Consider the following 25652-nt stretch of genomic DNA (forward strand, 5'->3'; position numbering starts at 1 on the left):
AGTCTTCTTTTCAAATGTTGGAGATTTGGTAGAATGATAGTACCAGGAAGAAGAGTATTAATAAGGTAGTCCTTTCTTCTGGACAGAAAGGTTGAGTTTGACCTCAGGTACTTTTAATTGGCCATGTCAATGAAACATACTGGTGGAGATGCCTAATTGGCAAGTAACAATTTGTTGTGAAGTTGGGGAGATAGCAGAGATTAGATTTGAGAGTCACCAAAGAGGAGTTAGTGACATCATTCAAAGGGAGCACATGTAGGTAACATGGAAAAACACCAAAGACCAGTGATGGAAAGCTGGGAAACCACAGCAGATAAGGGAAGGAAGATGACTGGTCAGAAGGAGGCGTCAAAGAGGAGAAGAGGAAAACCAACAGAGAGCAGTATTTTGGAGACTAAAAGTTCAACAGGGTTTCCAAAAAAGAAAGCCATCAAAAATAGGATCTTGATTGGCAATCAGAGATAGCTATCGTACTACTGAAGAGCATAATCATGGTGTATAAGTGGGAACAGAGGGTGGAGAATTACGGAGTGAGGAGTTGACAAAATAGAATTTGTAAATACAAATGAAATTAAATGGAAAAATAACTTTCAGGGGAAGCCTTTCCAAAATATCCCTTTATCTGTATTATACTTTTTGTAAATGGGGAATTATAAACACACTTAACTTTTCTGTCACAATGAATAATTGCTTTTTACATAGCACTTATTGTAGATAATATTTACTGGATTTATACCATGCAACAACTACCATTCTAAATACTACAAATGTTAAAGTTAGACTTAATTGATTTTACATTTTAAACTTCTTGCTTAATACATTTTCTTCTCAGTTTTCTCATTGGTTAAAATGGGAAAATAAAAACAACCTTATAGAATTGTAATGAGGAGTCAAATTTAAGTTCTCAAAATGCTGCCTAGTACAAGATCTATTGTTATTGTGCACTGTTGAGTTAATTTTGACTCATACTGACTTTCTGTGACAGAATAGAACTGTCCTGTAGGGTTTATTACAGTGTTAAACTTTCAGAAACAAATAGCAAGATCTTCTCCCCTGTGAAACTGTTAATGAACTCGATCACCATTATGCTGCCTGGGCTCCTTGGTACATGACTGCACCCCCAGTAATACTGAGATTATAATGCTTAATGCAGCCTATATTATAATAAAGGAAACTAGGATCAGTTATTTGGGGCAGGGAGTGTAGGACACAGATTCTACAAGAGAAATGCTAATAGTAAAGACGTGCTGCTTGGTAAAGTAGAGGGGCAGTGTAAAAGAGAAAGGTCCTTGACAAGATGGACTGACCCTGTGGCTGCAACAATGGCTCAAACATCAGGACAACTGTGAGGATGGCAAAGGACCGAGCGGTGTTAGTGTTGTGCTCTGCTGTACATACGGTCACTGTGAGTTGGAACTGACTCTCTGGAACCTAACAACAATGACGTAGTAATTTAGGAAACTTCAGATTTTAACTGCTTGAGTATCATCCTAGACCTACTGAACCAGAATCTCTGTGCTCGAGGGCCATTGAATGACTTCCTTTGTTTTGTTTTAAAAGTCCACAGGTGATTTTGCTGTGTACTCCTATCGAATAAGCCCAAACTCCTACTGCCATCAATCAAGTTGATTTTGAGTCAAAATGGCCTTAAAAGATGGAGTAAAACTACCCTTTAGGGCATTCAAGGCTGTGGCTTTATGAAGTAGACTGCCACATCTTTCTTGTGGGGATTAGCTGGTGGGTTTGAACAATTAAGGTGTGGTTTGGTAGCTGAATGTTAACAACTGTACCACCAGGGCTCCTTTATTTGATACACAGGTGTATAATAAAGGGTTGAACAGCTACTAACTTTAAGAGATAATCTGGAACTAACTTTCTTTCAAAAGTCATGAATAGGAATTCCGCTTCTGATATAGAAGAGAGAAAATGCCTAACTACCAGATCCACCTACAGATAGATAATAGCTACAAATTACAAACCAACACACACACACACACACACACACACACACACACACTGTCTGAAGACTTGGCAGAAAGAACAAAGGCAGACTGTGTTTGGAGGGAATAAAACTTGAATTGATGACGACAAAGGAATTAATCCTCCTTTTTGTGGGGGTGGCATTGCCCTGAGAGCACATGTAGCTGAGGGGATTACTGTGTGGGCGCTGCTGATACTGTGACAAAAAGCCTCATCTTACTTACTGCAGATCCAGAGGAAGAAGTTCTGGGCCATCAGGGCTAATATGAGAGTAAAAGGGAGGAAGTCCCATGAAAACAGAGCCAGATAAGAGAGTCCCAAATCCAGTATCTCTACAACATGATGTTTAAAATTTAACCCCAAATTACTTCACCTATGAAAAACAGGAACATGTGACCCAGTCTCTTAAAACTTACATAGAATGGATAATTGTCTTAAAAGCCTTAGCTACATAAGATTCACCTAAGTAGAAATAGATATCCCTATATACCTTTTAAGAAATGAAAAATTTTTAAAGCATCTCTTCAAAGGAAACTCTGGGGCCTAGGTATTTTTACTAATAGGCTATTTAAAAAATTGAGGAAAATATCATACCAGTTCTGCACAGCTGGCTCAGAAAATAGAAGATAGCAATGAGTATTACTGAGCACATTTTGTGAGGCCAGACTACCCCTGATATAAAAAACAAGATAAGGACTTCCCAGGGAAAATGCAGGCATGTGTTTCTCATAAACATAGAAACAAATGATAACAAAATATTAGCAAATAAAAATCTGATAATATTCTAATATAGTAAATATTGACCAAATGGCATTTGTTATAGAAATGCAGGGTTGGTTCAACATTTCAAAAACAATTAATGCAATCTTTCATACTAACAGAACAAATAATAAATTACAATTTAAATAATTATAGAAAAAGTATTTAAGAAAATTCAACATCTGTACCTGATCAAAATGCTTATTTGCAAATGCGGAATAGAAGGGAACTTCCTCATTTGGATAAAAAAAGCTGGTCTGGAAAGCCTACATCTAATATACTTAATGAGGTAAATATGGTTATGAACAACATAGCTAATGGTCAAATATTAAATGCTTTCCCCTCAAAGAATTATAATAGGACCAGGGCAGGTGTCCTCAAACTACGGCCCTCAGGCTACATGCGGCCCGCCGGGTGTTTTCGCCCCATTGGTTTTTTTGACTTCAAAATAAGATATGTGCAGTGTGCATAGGAATTTGTTCATAGTTGGTTTTTTTTAACTATAGTTCGGCCCTCCAACGGGTCTGAGGGACATAATTGTCTTAAAAGCCTTAGCTCCATAAGATTTGCTAAGTAGAGATAGATATCCCTATATACTGGGCCCTGTTTAAAAAGTTTGAGGACTCCTGGACTAGGCTGTTCATTATTACCATTTCTTTTTAACAAAGGTCTGGAAGTCTTAGCCATTTCTGGGGGGAAAAATAGTCACAGATGACTTTCTCAGGGAGATGAGTCTAGGATGAACTGGTTTTCATTGTGGAAAGAAAGGAAGGATGAACACTCTAGGTCAACTTACTACCATCAAGTCAATTCCAACTCAAAGCAACCTAACAAAGTACAATCCTCAAAAGTACAGAGTAAATCTGATGCCCTGTTGGGTTTCATAGACCATACATCTTTGTGTGAGCAGATTGCTTCATCTTTCTTCTGAAAAGCTGTTGAGTAGGCTTGAACCACGGGCCTTGTAGGTAGCAGCAGCTCAATACACAAGTCCACTATACCACCAGGACACTCTGGTGCTCTTAATAGAGGCAGCAATATTAGCAAAAACTGAAAGCTTGTCGACATTTGAATACTAGGCATTCTCTCTGGAAACATAAGGTTAGTTAGGAAGGATAGCATATTCTTGCCTGATTGAGGTGATTTTTTTTACATTTAGTGTATGACATTATTTTCAATTCTTTAGTAACCTATTAATTAACTTACTCTTTTTACCTAGTTGGTATACATTGAATCCTGTTCAATGTATTAAAAAAGAGTTCCTGTGTGGTCATGGGCTTAAAATCAACCATATTCTGCTTAAGTTTTTACCATATAAGAAAAAGTTAATAAGAAGTAACTGACATATTTGCTGTTATACATAAGGCAAAGGCTGACTACTTAACATATGTTTTTTCTATATTTGTTTCCAGAGATAAAGTCAATGGAACATGATAGTGACTTGTTAAATGAACTTCAGAATCAAAAGGATAAATTAATTCAAGAATTATTTACTCTCCAAAGAAAACTTAAAGGTACTACCTTTATGAGCTAGTTTATTTTTCTGATAAAGATAGTTGTACCCACCTGACAGGATAATAGTCTGCTTTCAAGATCTATAAGCCATTTGGGAGACAGAGCTGTTAGTTACGTTGTAAAGGAAGAACTAAACCACTAGTTGACCTGTGTTAGCCCTGGTGTTTATGAAGTTACATCTTTCTGTGAAAGTCACTAGCCGATGTTTTTACATACAAGCACTAAAAGTTAGAGCAATGTTCTTAATGAGTGAATAAAGATGCTTCTTAGGCTTAAAGATTGTAAGAATTTTCTTACTTCTTTTAGTTTTTGAAGACAAGGAGAATGAAGCCATTTGCACTACCAAACACCTAGAGGCAGAAAAACTTAAGATCAACAACAAGCCTCAAAATGATGCTGAGTGCTTAAAGTGAGGAGTTCTTTTTATACTTTTGGTATGAAATCTGCTTGTTTTTCAAGTTGTCAAATAGATTTTAGAATGAAGCTAAGTACAGATTTTTTAATCTCTCAATGAAGACATTATTTAGTTTTGTGTATATTCTGAAACATGCTACTACGGAAATACTTTACTGTTTTGAAAATGTTACACATGAGTTTGTATATGGTTGATAATATTCAGAACATTCTTATCTTCTTGTATGCACTTTGTGGCCCACGGGTTCTGCACATTGTAATAGACAAAGGCAATGTATTGGCTCTCCTGTTCTTAACTTTTGGGGTAAATGATAGCTAATTTATAGATATCAGGTTTTTGTTTTTTTGGTTTCTTTTTAAAAGCAACCTACTATTTCACTTGAAATCTGTTACTCTGGTTAACTGTCTAGAAAATGAAAAAGTATTTCTTAAAGGACTATGTATTCACTTTGCAAGGCATTTGAAGAATAAAACAATGGTTTATGACAGACTCATAAACACAAGAGGGAAAAGGCTCGGCATTTATTAATTGGATTATTTATTATTAATTCAGTATTATATTTGTTGGTTTAATTTTAAAGAGGTTCTTATATTTTCTTCTTTAATATAAGAAAAGAAGCCTTATTACCGAGTTCATGAAGAAGCCAACGAAACTTTCATTCACATAAATCATAGAAGAAATATGTCCACTAGAGCTGAACAAATGTTTCGTGGTAGCTATATAATGCCATAGGCCATAGTTGTAGTATATTGTGAGAAAAATTTTGCAATTTAATTTTGTGTTAAGCTTTACAAGCATAAAATATTAGTATTTTGAGTGATAAGTTTGATGCAGAACGAGTTTCTGTAATGAAATCTCATTGATTTTTTCCAGTTTAAAAATGACAATGCCCATTGGTGTCATTATAGTTAGTACCATACGGACTTAAAATGTGAACTCAGTTTTGGGGGTTTCTCATTCAGTCAGTACATAAACATATATGTTAAGAACTGAAACCCAGGTATGAATAGTCACGAGCATTTGTCTAGGTTAAAATCAAACACATCTCGCTTCTCGGCCTTTTGGCTAAGATCCAGTGTAAAATCAAGCACATAAAATATGGTAGAGTGCTTTTACTTTCAGAGACGTTGGCAAAAGGAATTTGGGTAAAGAGCCTCCTGCTTTTTTCTGCAATCAACCAAGATCCATCTGATGTCAGCAATGATAGCCCTCATTCTGTGTTCTCTTCTGAATTTTCCTTGAATGTCTGGCAACTGTCTTGTCAATGGGAAGCCCTGGTGGTGGTGTGGCTTACATGTTGAGCTGCCAACCACAAAGGTGGCAATTTAAATGCCCTATATATTTCATGGGTGAAAGATGGACCTCTCTGCTTCTGTAAAGATTCACAGCCTTGGGCAGCCAGTTTGACTGTTCCATTGAGTGGCTACAATTGGAATTGACTCAGTGGCAATAAGTTTGGTTTGGGTTTAGACTTGTCAGTGTCCGTCACATGTCTGTCAGTTTTGCTTGTTTGCTTTTTACTGTATTGGCTTGCGCGCTGCTCTGCCCCTGGAAGCTACATACCGCGATTTAAAAGACCAGGAGGGTCACTCAGGATGCGTCTCAGCAGAGCTTCCACTCAAAGAATCTATTACCAAGAAAGAATGGATAGTTCGCTTCTGAGGAAGTAGCCAATGAAATCCTATGAATAACAGCAGAACATTGCCAGATACAGTGGCCAAAGGTCAGCCCGTCAAGTTGGAAGGCACACAAGATACAGCTATTAAAGAGCTGCCCCCTCATCATAGAGGCGACCACATTGATGGGGGTAACGTCTTCATTTGCTTAAGAGTCACAACTCAAAGTGCGAAGAAACAGCTACAAGTTATCCATTAATACTTGGAACATAGAATTGTGAAGTAAAAACATAGGAAAATTGACAGGCAAAAAAATGAAATGGAGCACATCAAGATAAATACCCTAGGCATTAGTGAGCTGAAATATACTGTGTTGGCCATATTGAATGGGAAATTCTATGGTGTAATATGCTGGGAATAACAAATTCAAAAGGAATATGGCATCAGTAATCAACAAAATAACATGTCAAGATTGACCTTGAAGTTCAGTGCTTTGTGGGATAGTGTGATACCTATAAGCCTTTGAGAAAATCCAATTAATACAACTATTCAGATTTATACACCAAACACTAAAGTTAGTGAGGAAGAAACAGAAGAATTCTATCAATTTCCTCAGTGTGAATTTCATCAAATATATAATCAAGATTCATTGAAAATCATTGTCAGTTGGATTTGAAAGCCAGAAAAGAGAAAGATGGTGAACCAAACTTACTGCCAGTGAGTTGAAGCAGACTCGTAGTGACTCTTAGGACAGGGTAGACCTGCCCCTGTGTGTTTCTGAGACTGTAACTCTTTATGGGAGTAGAAAGCCCATCTCTCTCCTGAGGAGTGGCTGGTGGTTTCACACTACTTACCTTGTGGTTTGCATCCCAATGCGTAACCATTATGCCACCAGGGCTCCTAGAAGAAGGACAGTAGTTGGAAAAATATTATGCTGTTCATGATCGAAATTAAGCTGGAGTTTGCACCATAGGATTTTGCAAGACCTACCACTCTTATTGCAATTGTCTTTTATTAACAACATAAATCAGGACTGTACACACTGGCTTCGCCTGACAGAGTCCATAGGCATCAAATTGTCTACATCTGTGGGAAGAGACAATAGAGAAGCCTGATAATAGCAGCCAGAATGCGGTCAGAGGCTGACTATAGAATACAGCATCAATTGCTCCTATGCAAGTTTAGGTTGAAGTTGAAGGCAAAAATAAGACCATGTGAGCCAAAATATGACCTTGAGTATATTTCACATGAATTGTGAGACTTTCTCAAAATCTGATTCATAAAATCCTAACGACAGATGCTCTGGGATTACCTTAAGAACATGATACTTGAAGAAACGAAAGAAGTCCTTAAAAAGATAAAGATTAAAGTGGATGCCAAAAGAGACTCTGAACCTTGTTCTTGATCATAGAGAGACTTAAGACAATAGAAGAAATGATGAAGTAAAACATGAATAGAAATTTCAAAGAGTGGCTTGAGATGACAAAGTAAACGATTACAGTGAGATGTGTAAAGACTTGTAAAACCAGAACACGGTCAGCATATGTCAAGGTGAAAGAACCTGAAGCAAAAGCTCATGCCCTGAGTTGTAATACTGAAAGGTTCTGTGGGCATAATATTGACCAGTGCTTGAAGCATCAAATGATAAGTCACGGTACCAAAACAACTCGTCAGCATTCACCCATTGCAAGAGGTAGCATATGACCAAGAGCAAATGATACTGAAGGAAGATTGTCTAACTGTACCGAAGGCATTCGAGAAAAACTAAGGCTCCGGGAATCAATGGAATGCCAATGTTTCAACAAGTTGATAGAGCACTGGAGTACTCACTTGGTCTTTGCCAAACAATGTAGAAGACAGCTACCTACCTAGTCAACCGACTGGCCGAGATCCATACGTGTGTCCATGCCTGTGACAGAAGCCTGCCCCCACACATTCCAAAGAAAAGTGGCCCAGAGAGTGGGGAAATTACTGAACACTATTATTAATATCACATGCATGCAAAATTTTTCTGAAGATAATTCAAAACCAGTTGCAGCAGTGCATCAACAGAGAGCTTCCAGAAGTTTAAGCTGGATTTAGAAGAGGAGTATCAAAGTGGATTATCAATGATGATTTCAGATAACCATTGGCCGAAACAAGAGAATGCCAGAATCATGTTTACTTATTTTTTATTGACTATACAATGGCATTCAATCGTGTGAATCATAACAAACGATGGTGGATCGCATTGAGAAGAATGGGCACACCAGAGAATTTTATTGTGTTCATGCAGAACCTGTATGTGGACCCAACAAAGAAAACTAGGGATGCTTGCTGCATGTAGTGAAACCGAGAAGGCATGTGTCAGGGTTGTACCCTTTATCGTAAGTATTCACTCTGCATGCTGAGCAAATAATCGGACGTTGGACTACATGAAGCAGAACATGGCGTTGGGCATAGAGGAAGGCTTATTAACCGTCTATATTTAGGTGGAAGACTCCTGTTTGCCGAAAACAAGGAGGGTTTGAAGCATTTGCTGATAAACCTCAAGACGTTCAGCCTCCAGTATGGATTACAACTCAATGTGAGGCAAACCAAAATCTGTACAACTGGACAAATAGACAACATCATGACACATGGGCAAAAGATCAAAATTGTCACTGGTTTAATTTTGTGTGGATGGTACAGTCATTACTCATGGAAGCAGCATTCAAGAAATCAAACGATACTGCGTCGGGCAAATCTGCTACACAAGACGTCTGTAAAAGTGCGGACGAGCAAGGGTGTTGCTTTGAGGCCTAAAAGGTACCTGACCCAGACACATGGCCGTTTCACCCACCTCACAGTTAGACAGTGAATACGAAACATCAAGGTAGAATAGACTAATTTGAACTATGTTGTCAGCAAAGAATATTGTAATTATTCAATAGACGAACAAATACATATTTTAAGTATTCAGAATGTTCCTTAGAAGTGAAGATGGTGAGATTTTGTCTCACATACTTTGGGCAGGTTATCATCACAAGAGACTAGTCTCTGGAAGAGGCTATCACACTTGGTAGGGTCAAAGGTCAGTGGAAAAGAGAAAGCCTGTCATGGAGAGGGATTGACTCTCTGACAGTAACAATGGGATCAAACATAAAGACTGTAAGAATGGAGCAGGACCAGGCAGTATTTGTTCTGTGTACTAGATCACTGTGACTCAGAACCAACTTAACGGCACATATCAATAACACTGTCGGTGTGCTGCGACAGCCACTTTTAATTCTCTTTAGCCAAGCCCTCTGTGCATGTGATACTAATAATACAGCTTGCGCCTTATCCATTCTCTTGGATCAGCTGTCTGTGGAATGATGCTTTCAGTCAGTAGCACAGGTAGTTGTCTTACATGGCGTAGACAAGTGAGTTCCTCCACTGCTGCATTCAATTTGTTGGAATATTTCGGTTGCTAAACTGTTAATTCAGGGATCCTTGTTTTTCCCAATGTCTTCAGTGTCCTTTAATTGTATTGGCTCTCGATCATATGCTCCTTCTCGAAATGGTTTAACATTGACCAGTTATGTTTAGTACAGTATATGAGGGGGCACCAGCACCCGTAGAAAATAGAATTAAAAGAGAATGGAAACTTCCCCCCACCCCCAATTTTTGAAATCTCATCATTTTGGATGTCCTTTCATCAATCAATAATTTGTGCAGAGACTCCTACAATAATGTATCCTAAGGGTTAATTGCCTGATGAAGTAACAAGAATCTGATGAGGACAACAAATAGTAAGACAGGATCATATTGATTCATGAAGTCCAGAATCAAGTTGATTTTATCTGTCACGTTTGGAGCAGAATACCGTTTTTCAGCCATGTGTATACTTAATTATATAATAGTTATGTTTTTCTTAATTATCCAGGTTTAGCCCATATTGCTATGGATGCTTGTATAGCATTTTCTCAAAATCAGTACCTTTGACAGAGGTTTTCTGAGCCAGATAAGCCCTTGTTTTGGGTTCTGTCCTACATATTGTAAGATGTTTAGCAGCATCCCTGACTGCTACCCACGACGGAGTCACTATGTAAATAACAGCTCCCTTCCCAGTAAATACAGCCAAACATAAGGGGCCTCAGCGTGGTTTTTGAAAAATGGAATTAAGCCCCTTCAAGTCTCCAAACATTTCCCATTGACCTCTGGGGAGGGAACAACTAGAATTTGGCAGTCATTAAAACCAAAGCTAGAGGAGGTTGTGTTAATAATTCATTAGAAGTTTCCAGAAGGAATTGATAGTCATGATTAAAGTGGCTTTTTTATGTAGTAGGGGACGACAAAAATAACAATCAGGATCTTGAGAAGCTGTAAGTGTAGAGGTGAAGATTACATAATTTTCCTGAATTCCAGCTTTGTTACTTACTAGGCTATTGCGCTTGAGCAAACCATTTTAAGTCATCTGCCCCTCAACACTGTAGGTAATATACCCCAGCCTTCATGTCTCAATAGGAATTACTCCTCAGAGAGCTCTTCCTACCCTCTCATCTAAATTATATGACCTCTTATTTTCCCTAATAGTCATGGATTCAAATATATGCTTATTTTTTCTTTATAGTGTAGTATTCCATTTTGTGATTACATATTCGTGTGCTTATTTTTTAAAGATCTGTCTCCAATACGTGATCAATAAGTGGAGTGGCCCTGTTGATTTTGTTCACTCTTGTATGCTCATGATCTCCTGTTTTGATAGGCAGGTTGACAGGTACCTGGTGGCTGTTGAAGAAATAAGTGGAGAAGTAAATTAATGTAGTAAATGCATGAAAGCGTCCCTCGCTGTTCCCCTCTGCGTGCCTGCAGAGGACTTGCTTGTACTTGTCGTATCTGCCGCCACATTCGGTGATAATCTTCTGGGCACAGTCTACCCCATGGGATTGGAACCTCTTTCCCGCCCTGCCCATCTTTTCATTAGGCTCTCCATCTGTCTCAGTCAGGGCACAGGGCTTGCACTCATTAACTATTTGTTCCACTCTTTGGGTCTAATTGAATGTTTACTGTAATTGATTTTTGCGTATAAAGAAAATCAAAATTGCTGTGCATATTTTTAGTGGAACTACTCACTACTTCGTATAGACCCAGTTTGGAATGGAATGCTTTTATTCCCCTTTTTGTCCGTGTAGAAAAAAACTTACTAATTTAAATCTTTTTACCTCCTTCAAACCTCGCACACTCTTTCCTAATGTCCGGAGGAGTCACTCAGCCTGATGGTGAGTTGAGAAGGGTAAACGGGAATGCGGAGTCCAGGTGTTCCTCCTCCCTAGCTCCTTGGACGTGTGCCTGCCTTAGAGAGCTTGTGTTCCGCTCTGTCCCTTCATTCCTGTCCCTGCATTTCACAGCCGCCTGATTCGATGGGAGAAAGTGTGTGGGGGTCAGTGCTGCCTTTAATGCTGGAAGTTAAGTTAGCCTAATTCTGGTGTTTCTGTACTGGGTACATACTTGTTGGACTACTAAACACAAGGTCAGATGTTCGAAACCACCAGCTGCTATGCCTCGGGAGAAAGACAAGACTTCCTATTCCTGTAAAGAGTTACAATCTTGGAAATCCATAGAGCAGTTCTTCCCTGCCTTATAGGGTCACTATACATTGGTTTGGGTTGATTGTAGTGAGTTTTTAAAAATTTCTTTACCTATGTCAATGAGAACTGATAAAGCACGCATGCCAGTATCTTCTGTATCAGTAAATAAATGTATATTTTTGACTCCCCTTCCACCTTACTTATATCTTACTTGGACAAAAATCAAGCAGGCAAGAAAAAATGTGCTGTACAATGGGGTCCCTTAAACTACTCAAATGGATTTTTATTACTTTCCAACATCAGTGGATACAGTTCTGAAATAGGATCATAACTTATTCTAAATCGTAATATAACACAACTTTAGACAGCTCAGGCATTTTCTTTGCCCACAGACTTCTTTCAAGAACAATTCAACTTTCTTTTAGCTGATATTTTTGCTTGTTGAGTAGAATAGGAAGTTGGTTTCAGAAATCAAGCTGCAGATTCCACAGCATGGGTTTTTCACTCAGAATACTTGAAGATTGCCTGGCTTTGTGAAGAGTGTTTCTGTGAGAGAGACAGCATAGTTCACATGCACTTGCTACTGAAAGATTCTTAATGCATTTGTATCTGACAGTAACTCAGTGCTGGGCTTGCCTGTCGAGAAAGTCATCGGCTGTTGGTCACAGAGGTCACACTGGTACTCCTCTTTATTTATAAGACAGCACAAGCACATGATGGTTTTGAAATACTTTCAATCTCTCTGAAAGACACCTAGATAAAGACGTATATGTATGCATTTATTTAAATACATATGCATATGAATAGGCTGCACTGATTGAATTGAATAGGAACAGCACAAAAAGGTAAAAATGTCCACATCTGACTTCTCATCACCTGGTTCCCACCACACTGTCGGCAAAGTCTGAACTGTAGCCCTTTAGAATGCCTTTTTCTCTGCGTATGTCTGTGGATGCATGTGTGCCGAACCTAAGCGGGATCTGTGAGCCGACTTGGTGGTCTCCAGTTTGCTAGATTACCTGCCAAAATATGGTAGGATTTTCATGTCAATATGTACTGATCAGCTTCATCCTTGTCATGGCTATTTTATAAACAGACGGATTGATGGAACTGTTCTCCCAGTCCTGAATGTCCAGAACAGTTAAAAATGTATCCTTATGCAGTGCTACTGGGAATAAGCATCTTTTTTTCCCAGTAGAGTAATAGGGCTTATTACCTGGGCTGCATTTAGAAAATACTCCACATCTACGTGGCAGTACTCTGTGTTGTCAACAAGAGGGGGCTCATAATGGATGGGGTGCAACTTTAGATCTCAGATCTACGGTTTCTGAAAAATAATAAATAATGATACATCTGCACCCAACTCACTTCATCACGCTTCTCCTTTTTTAGCAGTGATAAAATTATAAAAATCCTCATTTAACTCCAGAATCATTCTTAGCTATGTAATTTATTGAATACTTCTCTTGACTCTGTATCTTTCCTGGTAAAACTTCATCATTTATTCACCAACGGAAGTGTCTCTACAACATGGATTAGGCTGCCTTCTAGCTGATAGCAGTCCCTTATTTTGTGAATTCTTGGCACATAATATAGTTATTAGCGTGTCCGAGTAAAATGTGACAATCTTGATGTTATGATGGATTATCCTGGTCTACATGTACTTCTACAGCCTCTAAGCTTTGGCATCGTCTTGCTGGCTGGGCGAGGTGTACAAGGCGTGGTGCTGCAGAAGAGTATGGAGAGTGCTATGAACAAGGACACACGGGTCGTCTCAGAAGCAGGGCGGCCAGAGTGTTGCCTAGAGGCAAGGATGGTGAGACTTCATCCTACCTATTTTTGACACATTGTCAGGAGAGACCAGTCCCTGGAGAAGGAGACCATGTTTGGTAACACAGAGTCAGGAATGGATGGGAAGGCTCCCAGGGAGATGGACTGACACCAGGACTGCAGCAGTGGGCGCAAGGATGGGAAGAGGGTGAGGATGGTGCAGGGCCGGGCAGTGTTTCGTTCTGCTGTGCACAGGGTGGCTATGGGTCGGAACCAACATGACACCTAATAGTAACATATATGTTATTTCAGTGATGATATTCCAAATTCATTAGGACATTGGTAGCATCATATCATTGCGGGGGGGGGGGCGTTATTTCTCTTTCTTTGTTTCCCTTCTTAACAAACATCTCTAGAGGGTCAGGAAAGGCCTAGGGAAAATGGATGGTGAAGAGATAATGCCTATCACCCCACCCAGGAGTCGCTGTAGGACCACTCCTCCCCTTCTACCGCTCAGCTGTTGCCTCTGGTTTAGCCATGTGTAGCCTGGGTTCTTGCCTGTTCACTGGCGAGTTCACAGCCCAGCAACGAACCACTGTGCCACCAGGGCTCCTGGCCTGGGCTGAGGAAGGCATAATTAGAAAATGGGTATTTCGGCTTTCACAATTCAACTTTCAAGTCCTTGATCCAGACTAAATTATATATGAAGGAGAACCACTTGCATGATCCTTAGAATAGTAATTTTATGCTTTAATGGTACTAAAATGATTTTCATATGAAGTAATAGCATAGAAAAGTCTATTAATCTAATTCAAAACTAGAGGAAGATAGAAATGACTACTTATTAAACTTTGGAGTCACTAAGAAAATAGAAAATGGATAAGATTATTAGATGTGGTATATAAAATATTAAATTCCATGTGTCAAAAAAAAGTCATCAACATAGAGTGGTAAGCTAGGGGGAAATTAAAATAAATATAACACATAAGAGGTTACAGTTCATTAAATAATAACTGATTTTTAAAAAGCCATAAAATCAGTAGCTTTTCATTCACGTATTTAACTCACAAACATTAAACACATTCTATGTGCCATGCAGTGTACTAGTTGCTGAGGATATCAAGATAAATATGACAGAGTTCTTCTAAACCACAGCCTATAAGGGGGTAACCCCCCAAAATGGATTTTTTTCAAAGCCATCCATCTTAAGTTTTTTTTAAAGTTTTTATAAAACAACCTTATCACCTTCCAAGTACTCTCCATTACATTTAGTATATTTGTCAAATCTGAGATTCCATTCTTGGAAATATTTTCAAACTCATTTGTTTAAATGGTTCACAGTACCTCTCTCATTTTTTCTCCACCTCTTCTGTGTCCTCAAATCACTATCCTTTCATGTCCTTCTGCATTCATGGAAACAAAAAGAAGTTGCACAGAGTGAGGTCAGGGGAGTCAGGTGTATGGGGCAAGAGAGGCATGCTGTTTATTGCAAAACACTGACGCACTGAGATGGCTGCTTGAGCGGGTACATTGCTGTGGTAGCAAAACCAGTCCCCTGGCTGCCACAAATCAGGTCTTTTTTTGGTCGCACACTATTACACAATCTTTTCAGTGCCTCTAACTAGAAAGCGTAATTAGCAGTCTGACTTGGTGAGAGGCATTCCAAATGTACCAGGAGTCGACATTTTTGTCCTTTTGGGAAGTTGACGTCTCCAGACGAGGTTTGTCAACATTTCGCCTTTTTTGAAAACCACTTGTACACGAGTTTTTCCCATAGCGCTGCCCTGGGAAGCTGTGTTCAACATCACAACAACTTCTGCAGCATTTTTCTCGAACAGGAAACAAAATTTCACAGCCACATACTGATCTCTTAAATCAGCCATCACAAAAAACAAGGTTCAAGTGAAACTGCTTTTGTGGAAAAAATCCACTATGACCAGAGAGAACCTTCCCAGCGGGTGCACTAACTCAGCTGGTTGCTTAATGTTCGCCTAGCTGGAAAAACACATACAATGAAAGTTCCACTCTGCCCAACACAATTCCAACTTTTTTAGGTACCCCCTCATTTGTAGGGATCAGTATATATTGTAGCATTATCCAAAAGAAAAATAGAAAGCAAGATTATAGATTACATACTATATAGCCCAATTATACGGAAGCAAAGGACTGAAATGAAGTTCTCTTGAATTTTAACAGCTCTTGTATTTGATGAAAGACTTCGGGTAAAATGTTTCCTTCGTTCTACTCAAGTAGTAGTTCCACAGCCTTAAAAAGAGGGTGAATGAACCTCTATGACACTAAGAGGGAAGTGGAATTAAACTTTGGAATGGTATAGGTAATTATAGAAATACATACAACATAAGTTTTGCTAGCGTGATCAGTACTGTTGGTCAGCCTGGCCATTAGTTGATGCTTCGGAGAAAGGTGGCAGTAATCCGTGCAAGCTGCCCTCTGTTTTGTGCAGAGTCCTCCTTGACTGCGTTAGGTAATCAGTCCATGCACTGAAGCATGAGATCTGCTTACCATTATATTGCTTTGCCTAGATGCAAATGTATTAATATTCATGCCATTATCATCTAGCCTCTTTCAAAGCTAGAAACAGCAATCTTTTCTTTAAGTGCAGATCTAAATTATACAGCTTGATTATTATATGCTGAATAGAGAAATACTTCCTATAATTTTCTCTAAGTGCCCTCCTTAATTTCAGCAGTCTCTCATTGTTATTATTAACTAACTAAAAAGGAGAATGGTCACCACCAAATTCGGATGGGTGTGAACGATCTGAGAATCTGGGGTCCATCTGAACGGAAACGAGGAGTCCCGTGGGCTGGTGCTGGTGCAGGGAGAAGAAAACCCTTGTCATTTTCTTGGAAAAACAAATGAAGCTTTAAGTGTAAACATGGCAGTCCATTGTATACAGTATATTGTAACTGCCTTTAATCTTATTCTTTCTCTTTAAAAATATTTACTTGGGTTTTTATGCTTGGGTAATCTAAAACTCAAAATGAATCCCTTTCTTAATTGAAGGATTCTTCAGAATTTCTGTTTACTATTAAATCCCTATAAGTTCAGAACATAATATACTTTGTAGATAAAGAAAATTGTCCCCCATGACTCCCAATTAAAAGATTGATTTTCTTTCTCATAGGCTCCAAAAATAATGTATATATGTATGCATATGTTTTGAAGTACAATAATATAACCAACACCTGTGAACCCAGCTAAAACATTACCTTTCATTAGCTATGGGCTCCTCCCTTTATCCCTTACACCTACACCCTTCCTCACCCTGAATATAATTACTTCCCTACTCTATGTTTCATTTCCTTGTTTGTATGTGTGAAATGACTTATTTTAGTCATTGGCTTTAAAATTACTGCATTAGATGATTTATTTAAATTTATATAATTTATTATATATGATCCATTTAACATATGCTGTTGTCATGCTCAAACAGTACATTGGCTCCTTATTTGTGATATAAAAATGGTGTCCTGCTGTTAGGGCCTTGATTGTCTCTAAGACTCACTCGTGTGGTGGAGTGCAAGCTCAGCTGAGCGATAGCACAGTTACTCAGCTGTTGGTCTGTTGGTAGTTTTCCTATTTGGATGGGCATTTTGGTTGTTGGCAAGGTTGTGCTGTCATAAGCACTGTGGCTTTGAACATCCAGGTGCTCAGGACGAACAGTTTCTTTGGGAAATACCGCTATTGGAATTGCTGGTTTCTAGACCTTAGGAATGTTGGACTTTTACAAGATAACGTCAAACTGTTTTCCAAATGATTACACTAATCTATACCCCGTTAGCACATTATAAAATTTTCATTAATCTTTCTTCTGTTCTGAATTTTGTATTTCAGACTTACTAATTTTGTACCCCATATCTAACTTTAACAGTTACCATTTCTTGACTTACCTCATTTCATCGGTCTCTACTCACTTTTCCCTTTGAAGCAAACAATAAGCCTCATATTGTTGTATCATCTTTATATCAATTAAGCACTATATAAGATCATAACTATAATACCATTATTACATGTAAAATAATTAACAACAATGAATGAATACTGCCAGATGCCCATCAGTATTCAAATTTCCAATTACTCTTAAAAGAAATAGTTTTGTATATATAGTTTAGTTACCTTGAGTTTGGCTCTCAATAAGGTTCATACTTAACAATTCACTTGGTATCTTTTTGTCAATCCCTTCTAAGGTGGAAGGCACCCCCTCGCTTCCACTCCCTCAAATGTATTTGTTGAGAAATTTGGATTTTTTTTTATCATGTAGCATTTGCCACCATTAGGGTGTGCTGTTCTTTTAATGGCCCTATAATTATTGAATGTCTGTTATTTATTCAGTGTAGCTTCTATCCATGAGAGTTTTAAAAATCATTTTATTAGGGGCTCATACAACTCTTATTGCAATCCATACATACAGCAATTGTGTAAAGCACATTTGTAAATTCACTGCCCTCATTATTCTCAAATCATTTGCTCCCCACTTAAGCCCCTGGCATCAGCTTCTCATTTATTCCCCTCCCTCCCCATTCCCCCCTCCCTCATGAACCCTTAATAATTTATAAATGATTATTTTGTCATATCTTGACCTGTCCGACGTCTCCCTTCATCCACATTTGTGTCTGTTCCCCAGGGAGGAGGTCACATGTAGATCCTTATAATCGGTTCACCCTTTCCAACCCACCGTCCCTCTACCCTCCCAGTATTGCCACTCACACCACTGGTTATGAAGGGATCATCCACCCTGGATTCCCTGTGTTTCAAGTTCCTATCTGTACCAGTGTACATCCTCTAGTCTAGCCAAACTTGCTAGGTAGAGTTACGATCATGATAGTGGAGGGGAGGTGGGGGTAAGCATTTAGGAACTAGAGGAAAGTTGCATTTTTCATCGTTGCTACATTGCACCCTGACTGGCTCGTCTCTTCCCCGAGACCTTTCTGTAAGGGGATGTCCAGTGGCCTACAAATGGGCTTTGGTTCTCCACTCCGCACTCCTCCCCCCGCTCCCCATCATTCACTATGGTAAGATTTTTTGTTCTGATAATGCCTGGTACCTGATCCCTTCAACACCTCTTGATGGCTCAGGTTGGTGTGCTTCTTCCATGTGGGCTTTGTTGCTTCTGAGCTACATGGCTGCTTGTTTACCTTCAAGTCTTTAAGATCCCAGACGCTATATCTTTTGATAGCCAGGCACCATCAGCTTTCTTCACCACATTTGGTTACTCACCCATTTGTCTTCATTGATCTTATCATGGAGATGAGCACACCGTGATATGATTTTTTGTTCTTTGATGCCTGATAACTGATCCCTTCAGCACCTTGTGATCACACAAGCTGGTGTGCTTCTTCCATGTGGGCTTTGTTGCTTCTGAGCTAGATGGCCGCTTGTTTACCTTCAAGCCTTTAAGACCCCAGACGCTTTATCTTTTGATAGCCAGGCACCATCAGCTTTCTTCACCACATATGCTTGCTTATTCATCTGCTTTGTCTTCAGCAGTTGTGTTGAGAAGGTGAGCATCATAGAATGCCAATTTTTTAAATAAATAATTTTATTTGGTCTCATACAACTCTTATCACAATCCATACTACATCAATTGAGTAAAGCACCCTTATACGTTCGTTGCCCGCATCATTCTCAAAATTCACCTTCCACTAGGGTTCCCGGAATCAGCTCATTTTCCTTCCCCCCCCCCCCAGCTCCCTCCCTACTCCCCCTCCCTCACGATCCCTTAATAACTTATAAATTATTACTCTATCCTATCTTACACTGCCCGGCGTCTATCCTCACCCACTTTCTTATTGCCCATCCCCCAGAGAGGAGGTTACATGTAGATCTCCAAGATCGGTTCCCCCTTTCCATAACCCCTACCCTCCCGATGTCGCCACATAGAATGCCAATTTAATAAAAGAAAGTATTCTTGCATTGAGGGAGTACTTGAGTGGAGACCAATGTCCTTCTGCTACCTTAGTACTAAACCTATAAATATAGGCACATAGATCTATTTCCCCATCCTCATATATAAATATATTTGCATATGTACATGTCTTTATCTAGACCTCTATAAATGCCCTTAGCCTTCCAGCTCTTTCCTCTATTTCCTTTGACTTTCCTCCTGTCCCACTATCATGCTCATTCCCCACCAGGGTTTCAGCAATTCCTATTGGTTACATTACCCTTGATCCTACCAGGCCTCCCACACCCTCACCACCACCGCCGATTTGGATCACTTGTTGTTCCCTTGTCCCTGGGTTTGTTACCACCACTACCTCCCCCCCTCCCCCCCGCACACACACACCTTCCTCTCCCCCTTGTCCCCCTGGAACTGTCGGTCCCATTATTTTCTCCTCCAGACTGTTCATCCAGCTTATCTTATTTAGACAGACCTGTGGAGAGAGTTTTGTTTTTCAAATGTTAAATTTGGAATAGACTCAAAAGGAATTAAAATTTTGTACCAAATTGTTTTTCACTTAACTTTATGATTATAGAAATTGCAAACTTGACCATCATTACTAAACTAGTGTTTAGTTTTCTACTAAACTGATATGATGACTTTCTCTTTGAAACAGACTTAAAAAAGAATTGGAAATTTACGAAGAAGAGGATATGAGAAGTATTTATGAAGCTCTCCAAGCAGAAGTGGACTTTTTGGAGATGGTAAGCCAGCATTAGTTCTTTCACGGAAGTACCTCTTAGGAAGTGGTGGACTGGTATACGTATCATTGAACTAGTGTATTTTGTCTCTCATGTGGATAGGTATGAGATTAAAGGTAACAAACTGCAAAAACACAACTGAGTTTAAACCATCAGTCTGTGAGGTGTTTTGTGCGGATGCAGAGTCATTATTGCTGGTTGTCATCGAGTTGGCTCTGCCCCTAGATGACAGAACAGAACACTGTATGGGCCGGTGATGCTCCCAGAGCTGCTTCTATGTCTGAGCCCATTGCTGCAGCTGCCGTGCCAGTACATCTCCGTGAGGATCTTCTTCTTTTTCACTGTCCCTTTGCCTGCCAACCATGTCCTTCTCCAGGAACTGGTCTCTCCTGACAGTATGTCCAAAGTACTTGAGACAGAGTCTTGCCATCTACGCCTCTCTAGGAGCACTCTGACCACGAGAGACAGGCTTGTCCTTTGAGCAGTCCATGGTACTTTCAACATTCTCTTCAGCACCACGATTCAAATGCATCTGTTCTTCTTTGGTCTTATATATTCAATGTCCAACCTTCACATGCAGATGAAGCTATTGAAAGTACCATAGCTTTGGTTAAGGCCCACCTGAGTCCTCAAATTAACAAACATCCTTGCTTTTGAATACTCTAAAAAGGTCTTGTGCAGAGTTACCTAATGCTGCTCATCATTTAATCTCTTGACTGTTGCTTCCATAAGCATTGATTGTATATCCAAGAAAGACAAAAGTCCTTGACAATGTTGACCTTTTCTCCATTTATCACGATGTTACCTATTGGTCCCATTGTGAGGATTTGAGTCTTCTTGACAGTTTGTTGTAATTCATACTGAAGGCTGCAATCCTTGATCTTCATTAAGTCCTCCTCAAGTTTAGCAGGCAATGTATGTCATCTGCATATACCAGATAGTTAATAAGCCTACCTACAATTCCTGGTGCTGCATACTTCTTCATAAAAACCAGCTTCTCTGATTATTTGCTCAGCTAACAGATTGAATAAATATGCTGAGATGATGCAGCTCTGATGCACACCCTTCCTGACTTTAGACCAGACAGCGTTCCCTCATACCTTTCGCACACCTGCCTCTTGATCCTGGAACAAGTTCCATATGAGCACAATGAAGTGTTCCGGAATTCCCGTTCTACTCAAGGTGACCTGTGGTTTGCTAGGAGCCACACAGTAGAATGCCTTGGCACAGTCAATAAAACACAAGTAAACACCTTTTATATGCTCTGCTTTCAGCCCAAATCCATCTACACCCCTCGTTCCCCATCCTCTTGTGAACTAGCCTGAAACTCTGGCAGCTCCCTGTCAGTGTACTGCGGCAACCGTTGTTGCATGGTCTCCAGTAAAATTGTGTTGGCATGTGCTAGCCACCATACTGTTCTACAGATTTGAGCATTCTGTTGGATCACCTTTATTTGGAACGGGTACAAATACGGATCTCTTCCAATAAGTTGGCCAAGCAGTTGTCTTCCAAATTTCCTATCATAGACGAATGTGTGTTTCCAGTGCTTCATCTCTGGTTGAAACATTGCAGCTGGCACACCATCAAATTCCTGGAGCCTTGGCTTTGACTAATGCTTTCAGTACAGGTGGGACTTTTTCCTACAGCACCACTGGTTCTTGCTCATATGCTACCTCCTGAAATAGTGGAATGTCCACTCATTCTTTTTGGACAGTGGCTCTGTGGAGTCTTTCTATCTTCTTTGGGTGCTTTCTGCATCATTCAATATTTCGCCCATAGAATCTTTCAATATCACAACTCCAAGTTTACGTTTTTTCTTCAATTCTTTCCATTCAAGAGATGCTGAGCTTGTTCTTTGCTTTTGGTTTTCTTTTTTTTTTTAACAATTTATTAGGGGCTCATACAATTCTTATCACAGTCCATACATATACATACATCAATTGTATAAAGCACATCTGTACATTCTTTACCCTAATCATTTTCTTTTTTTTTCCTCCTCTTTTCTTTTTTTACATTTTATTAGGGACTCATACAACTCTTATCACAATCCATACACATATATACATCAATTGTATAAAGCACATCCATACATTCCCTGCCCCAATCATTCTCAAAACATTTGCTCTCCACTTAAGCCCTTTGCATCAGGTCCTCTTTTTTTTCCCCTCCCTCCCCACTCCCCCCTCCCTGCTTTTGGTTTTCTAATTCTAATTCTCTGCCCATTTCATTGTAATTTTTGGCTTTGTCTTCTCTTTGCATGTTTCATTACAATATTTGGTTCTGTTTTCTTGAGCTTCCCTTTGAGTTATTTTATTCAACTCTTTGATTTTATCATTTCTTCCATTTGCTGTAGCTGCTTTACAATTCATAGCAAGTTTAGAGTCTTTTCTGACATCACTTTGATCTTGTCTTTCTCCTCGGTCTTTTTAATGACCTTTGGCTGTGTTCATGAATGATGGCGCTGATGTCCTCCCACAGCTCATCAGGTCTCTGTCCTTAGTGTTCCGGGTGTCAAATCTGTTTTAAGACGCTATCAGAACTCAGGTGACATAGACTGAAGGTCATATTTTGACTCCAATTGACCTGTTTTAATTTTCTTCAGCTTGAGCAATTGACGGTCTGTTCCACTGTCAGCCTCTGGCCTGGTTTTAGCTGCTGTTATTGAGCTTCTCCATCATGTCTTCCTACAGATGCAGTCAAGTTGACTTCTGTTTATTCCATCTAGAGAGGGCCGTATGTATAGTCACTACCTTTAGTGTTGAAAAAATGGTACTTACTATGAACAAGTTGTTAGTGTTGAAAAATTCTATCATGTGATCTCTAGCTTAGTTTCTGTCACCAAGTCCATATTTTCTAACTACTGTTTCTTCTTCTTTGTTTCATAATTTTGCATTCCAATCACCAGTAATGATCAGTGCATCTTGTTTACATGTTTGATCAATTTCAGACGGAAGTTGTTGGTAGAATTCTTCAATTTCTTCATCATTACCTTTTATGGTTGCAAAATTTGAATAATAGTCATATTGATTGGATTTCCTTGAACTGGGAATAGATATAATCCTAACACTGACACTCATTATATTTCATGATTGATTTTTGCAGTGTCCTTTTGGATAGTGAATGCCACACCATTCCTCTTGATTGTGTTAGTTCCAGTGTAGTAAGTCATGTGATTTTTCTGACTCCAAATGGCCAATACCAGTGCATTGCAGCTCACTAATCCCTAGGACATCAATCATTATTCATTTCATTTCACTTTTGACCACCTCCAGTTTTCCTAAATTCATATTTCACACATCCTAAATTCCAATCATTAGCAGATTTTTGCAGCTTTTTCTCCTTACCTTGAGTTATGCCCCATCTTCAAATGAAAATCCTAGAGGCTCCACTTCCACAGCCTTTACGCAACTCACTTCACCATGTTCCAATCCACACTAGGAAACCAGCTCCTCTTTGGTCACATTCCAAGTGTCCTTCGACTCTAAGGGCCCATCCTCTGGCACTATCTCTGACAATGACCTCATTAGGCCCTCAGAATGTGGCAGTGTTTTGAAGTTATGCATAAGGTTTTCAGCAGCTCCTGCTTCTAAAAGAGGGAAGTGAGGCCTCCTTCATTGTCTGTCCTTAATCTGGGAGCTCTGCTGAAACCTGTTCACTCTGGGTGACCCGGCTGGCATTTGAAATGTTAGTGACATAGCTTCCAGCTCATAGCAATACACAAGCCACCGCAGTGTGACACACTGATGGATAAGCAGTGGGGTGCAGAGGTCGTTGCAACACACCAAGGTATATTTTTTAAAGTATTCAATTTCAAGCAAGTTTAAAGTTTTTCAGATGTGACCTCACAATATTGCCTCGCCTGATGTTGTTCCTAGAGGATTCTTGCACTCAAATAGTTTAACTACCATCATGCTTAAAAGCTTTCTGTTTTTGCTAGACATAATTATACTCTTGTATTTGATCCTAAAACTTTCTTATTACAGATTTTTACGATCTCAAAAGTTTTTATTCAATTACTGGAAACTTATTTCCAGATTGTGTGGGAGCACTTTAAATTGCTTCTAACCTCATTCCTTTGTTGTTTGTAAAATGAACCTAGCATTTGCCGTGCTTGACTGTAATAGAAATCATGCATGGTTTTAAATTAGTTTTAATTTGATGCATTATATTTGTTTCAGAGATATTTTCTGTCAATATTTTCTTGTTTAAAATATTACATTACTTATATCAAGGTTTATATTTTTTAGGAAAAAATTCAAAAATGCCTGGAATTCATATTTTTTCTAAGCTAAATTTTGCATACTTTTATTAAAAATTAAGTTTTATTGGGAATCATTATTGCTTGTCTTCTTTTCAGACTTTGGCACAGAAAAGACTTCAGGAAAATAACGTTTAGAGAATTGATCAGCCATCTGAGACTTGATCAGCGCATCTTAGAACCAAATCTTTGGGTTGACACATGAACGGCATAAGTGCCATTGCAACTGATGCTTGTCAATAATGTGTGATGCTGACATTCTAAGATATTGTTGATATTGAGAATTGCTTTAGTAGTAGTAATAATAATAGTAACAAAAGAGGTTTTCTGTTTTGTTTTTCATTTTTGCTCCTATTGTATGCTGGATATGTAAAAGATCCCTGTGTGTTTTGATTTTGTTTTTAAAAGAAGATAAAAAAGGGTAAGAAGTAAATGCTGTGTTCTGGGCCCCTTAAATCCCTGTGACCTATAAGTTAATCTATACTTTCTAATCTGTATTTCCATTTTTTACCTCAGTTTTCCTTTGGTCTAATGATTACTAATCAAACATACATAGGAAGAAGTTATTGACCCATTTTCGTTGATGCCATTTCCACCAATGAAAGGGCTTGTTTTCACGTTAATCCTTCTCTAATCACAGGTTATCTGATGACATGTCCTCTGGGATTTTCATCTGCAAAAGACAGTCTTTTCCATTTTTCTTTAAGTTTCTCTTCAGAATACGAGCGTACCCAAAACAACTGGAATTCCCCACCCCACCCCCAACTCTGGATTTAATTTTTTTTTTTCACAAAACAACCTTATCACCTTCAGAGTACTCTCCATTACACTTAATACATTTGTCAAATCTGCAATTCCATTCTTGGAAACATTTTCAAACTCATCTGTTTGGATGGCTGATAGCACCTCCCTCATTTTTCCCTCATCCCTTCTGTGTCCTCAAATCACTATCCTTTCATGTCCTTCTGCATTGGTGGAAACAAAAAGAAGTTTTAGAGAGTGGGGTCAGGTGAGTCAGGTGCATGGGACAAGAGAGGCATGCTGTTAATTGCCAAAAACTGATGCACTGAGATGGCTGCCTGAGCGGGTCCACTGCTGTGGCCTGTCTGCCACAAATCAGACTTTTTAAATCTCACATTGCT

General features: G+C 39.1%; 1 protein-coding gene across 1 annotated transcript in view; it reads left to right on the plus strand.

Moving 5' to 3' along the window:
* Positions 1–24648, plus strand: part of CCDC172 (coiled-coil domain containing 172) — a 44686-nt gene extending 20038 nt beyond the window's left edge. Inside the window, exons 5-8 of the mRNA XM_075533470.1 lie at positions 4152–4253; positions 4561–4663; positions 20168–20255; positions 24610–24648. Of these exons, the coding sequence (XP_075389585.1) occupies positions 4152–4253; positions 4561–4663; positions 20168–20255; positions 24610–24648 (332 nt within the window). The remainder of the gene's footprint in view (positions 1–4151; positions 4254–4560; positions 4664–20167; positions 20256–24609) is intronic.
* Positions 24649–25652: the final 1004 nt, after the last annotated feature.

The sequence above is a fragment of the Tenrec ecaudatus genome, chromosome 16, assembly GCF_050624435.1.
Source record: "Tenrec ecaudatus isolate mTenEca1 chromosome 16, mTenEca1.hap1, whole genome shotgun sequence".
Lineage (NCBI taxonomy): Eukaryota > Metazoa > Chordata > Mammalia > Afrosoricida > Tenrecidae > Tenrec > Tenrec ecaudatus.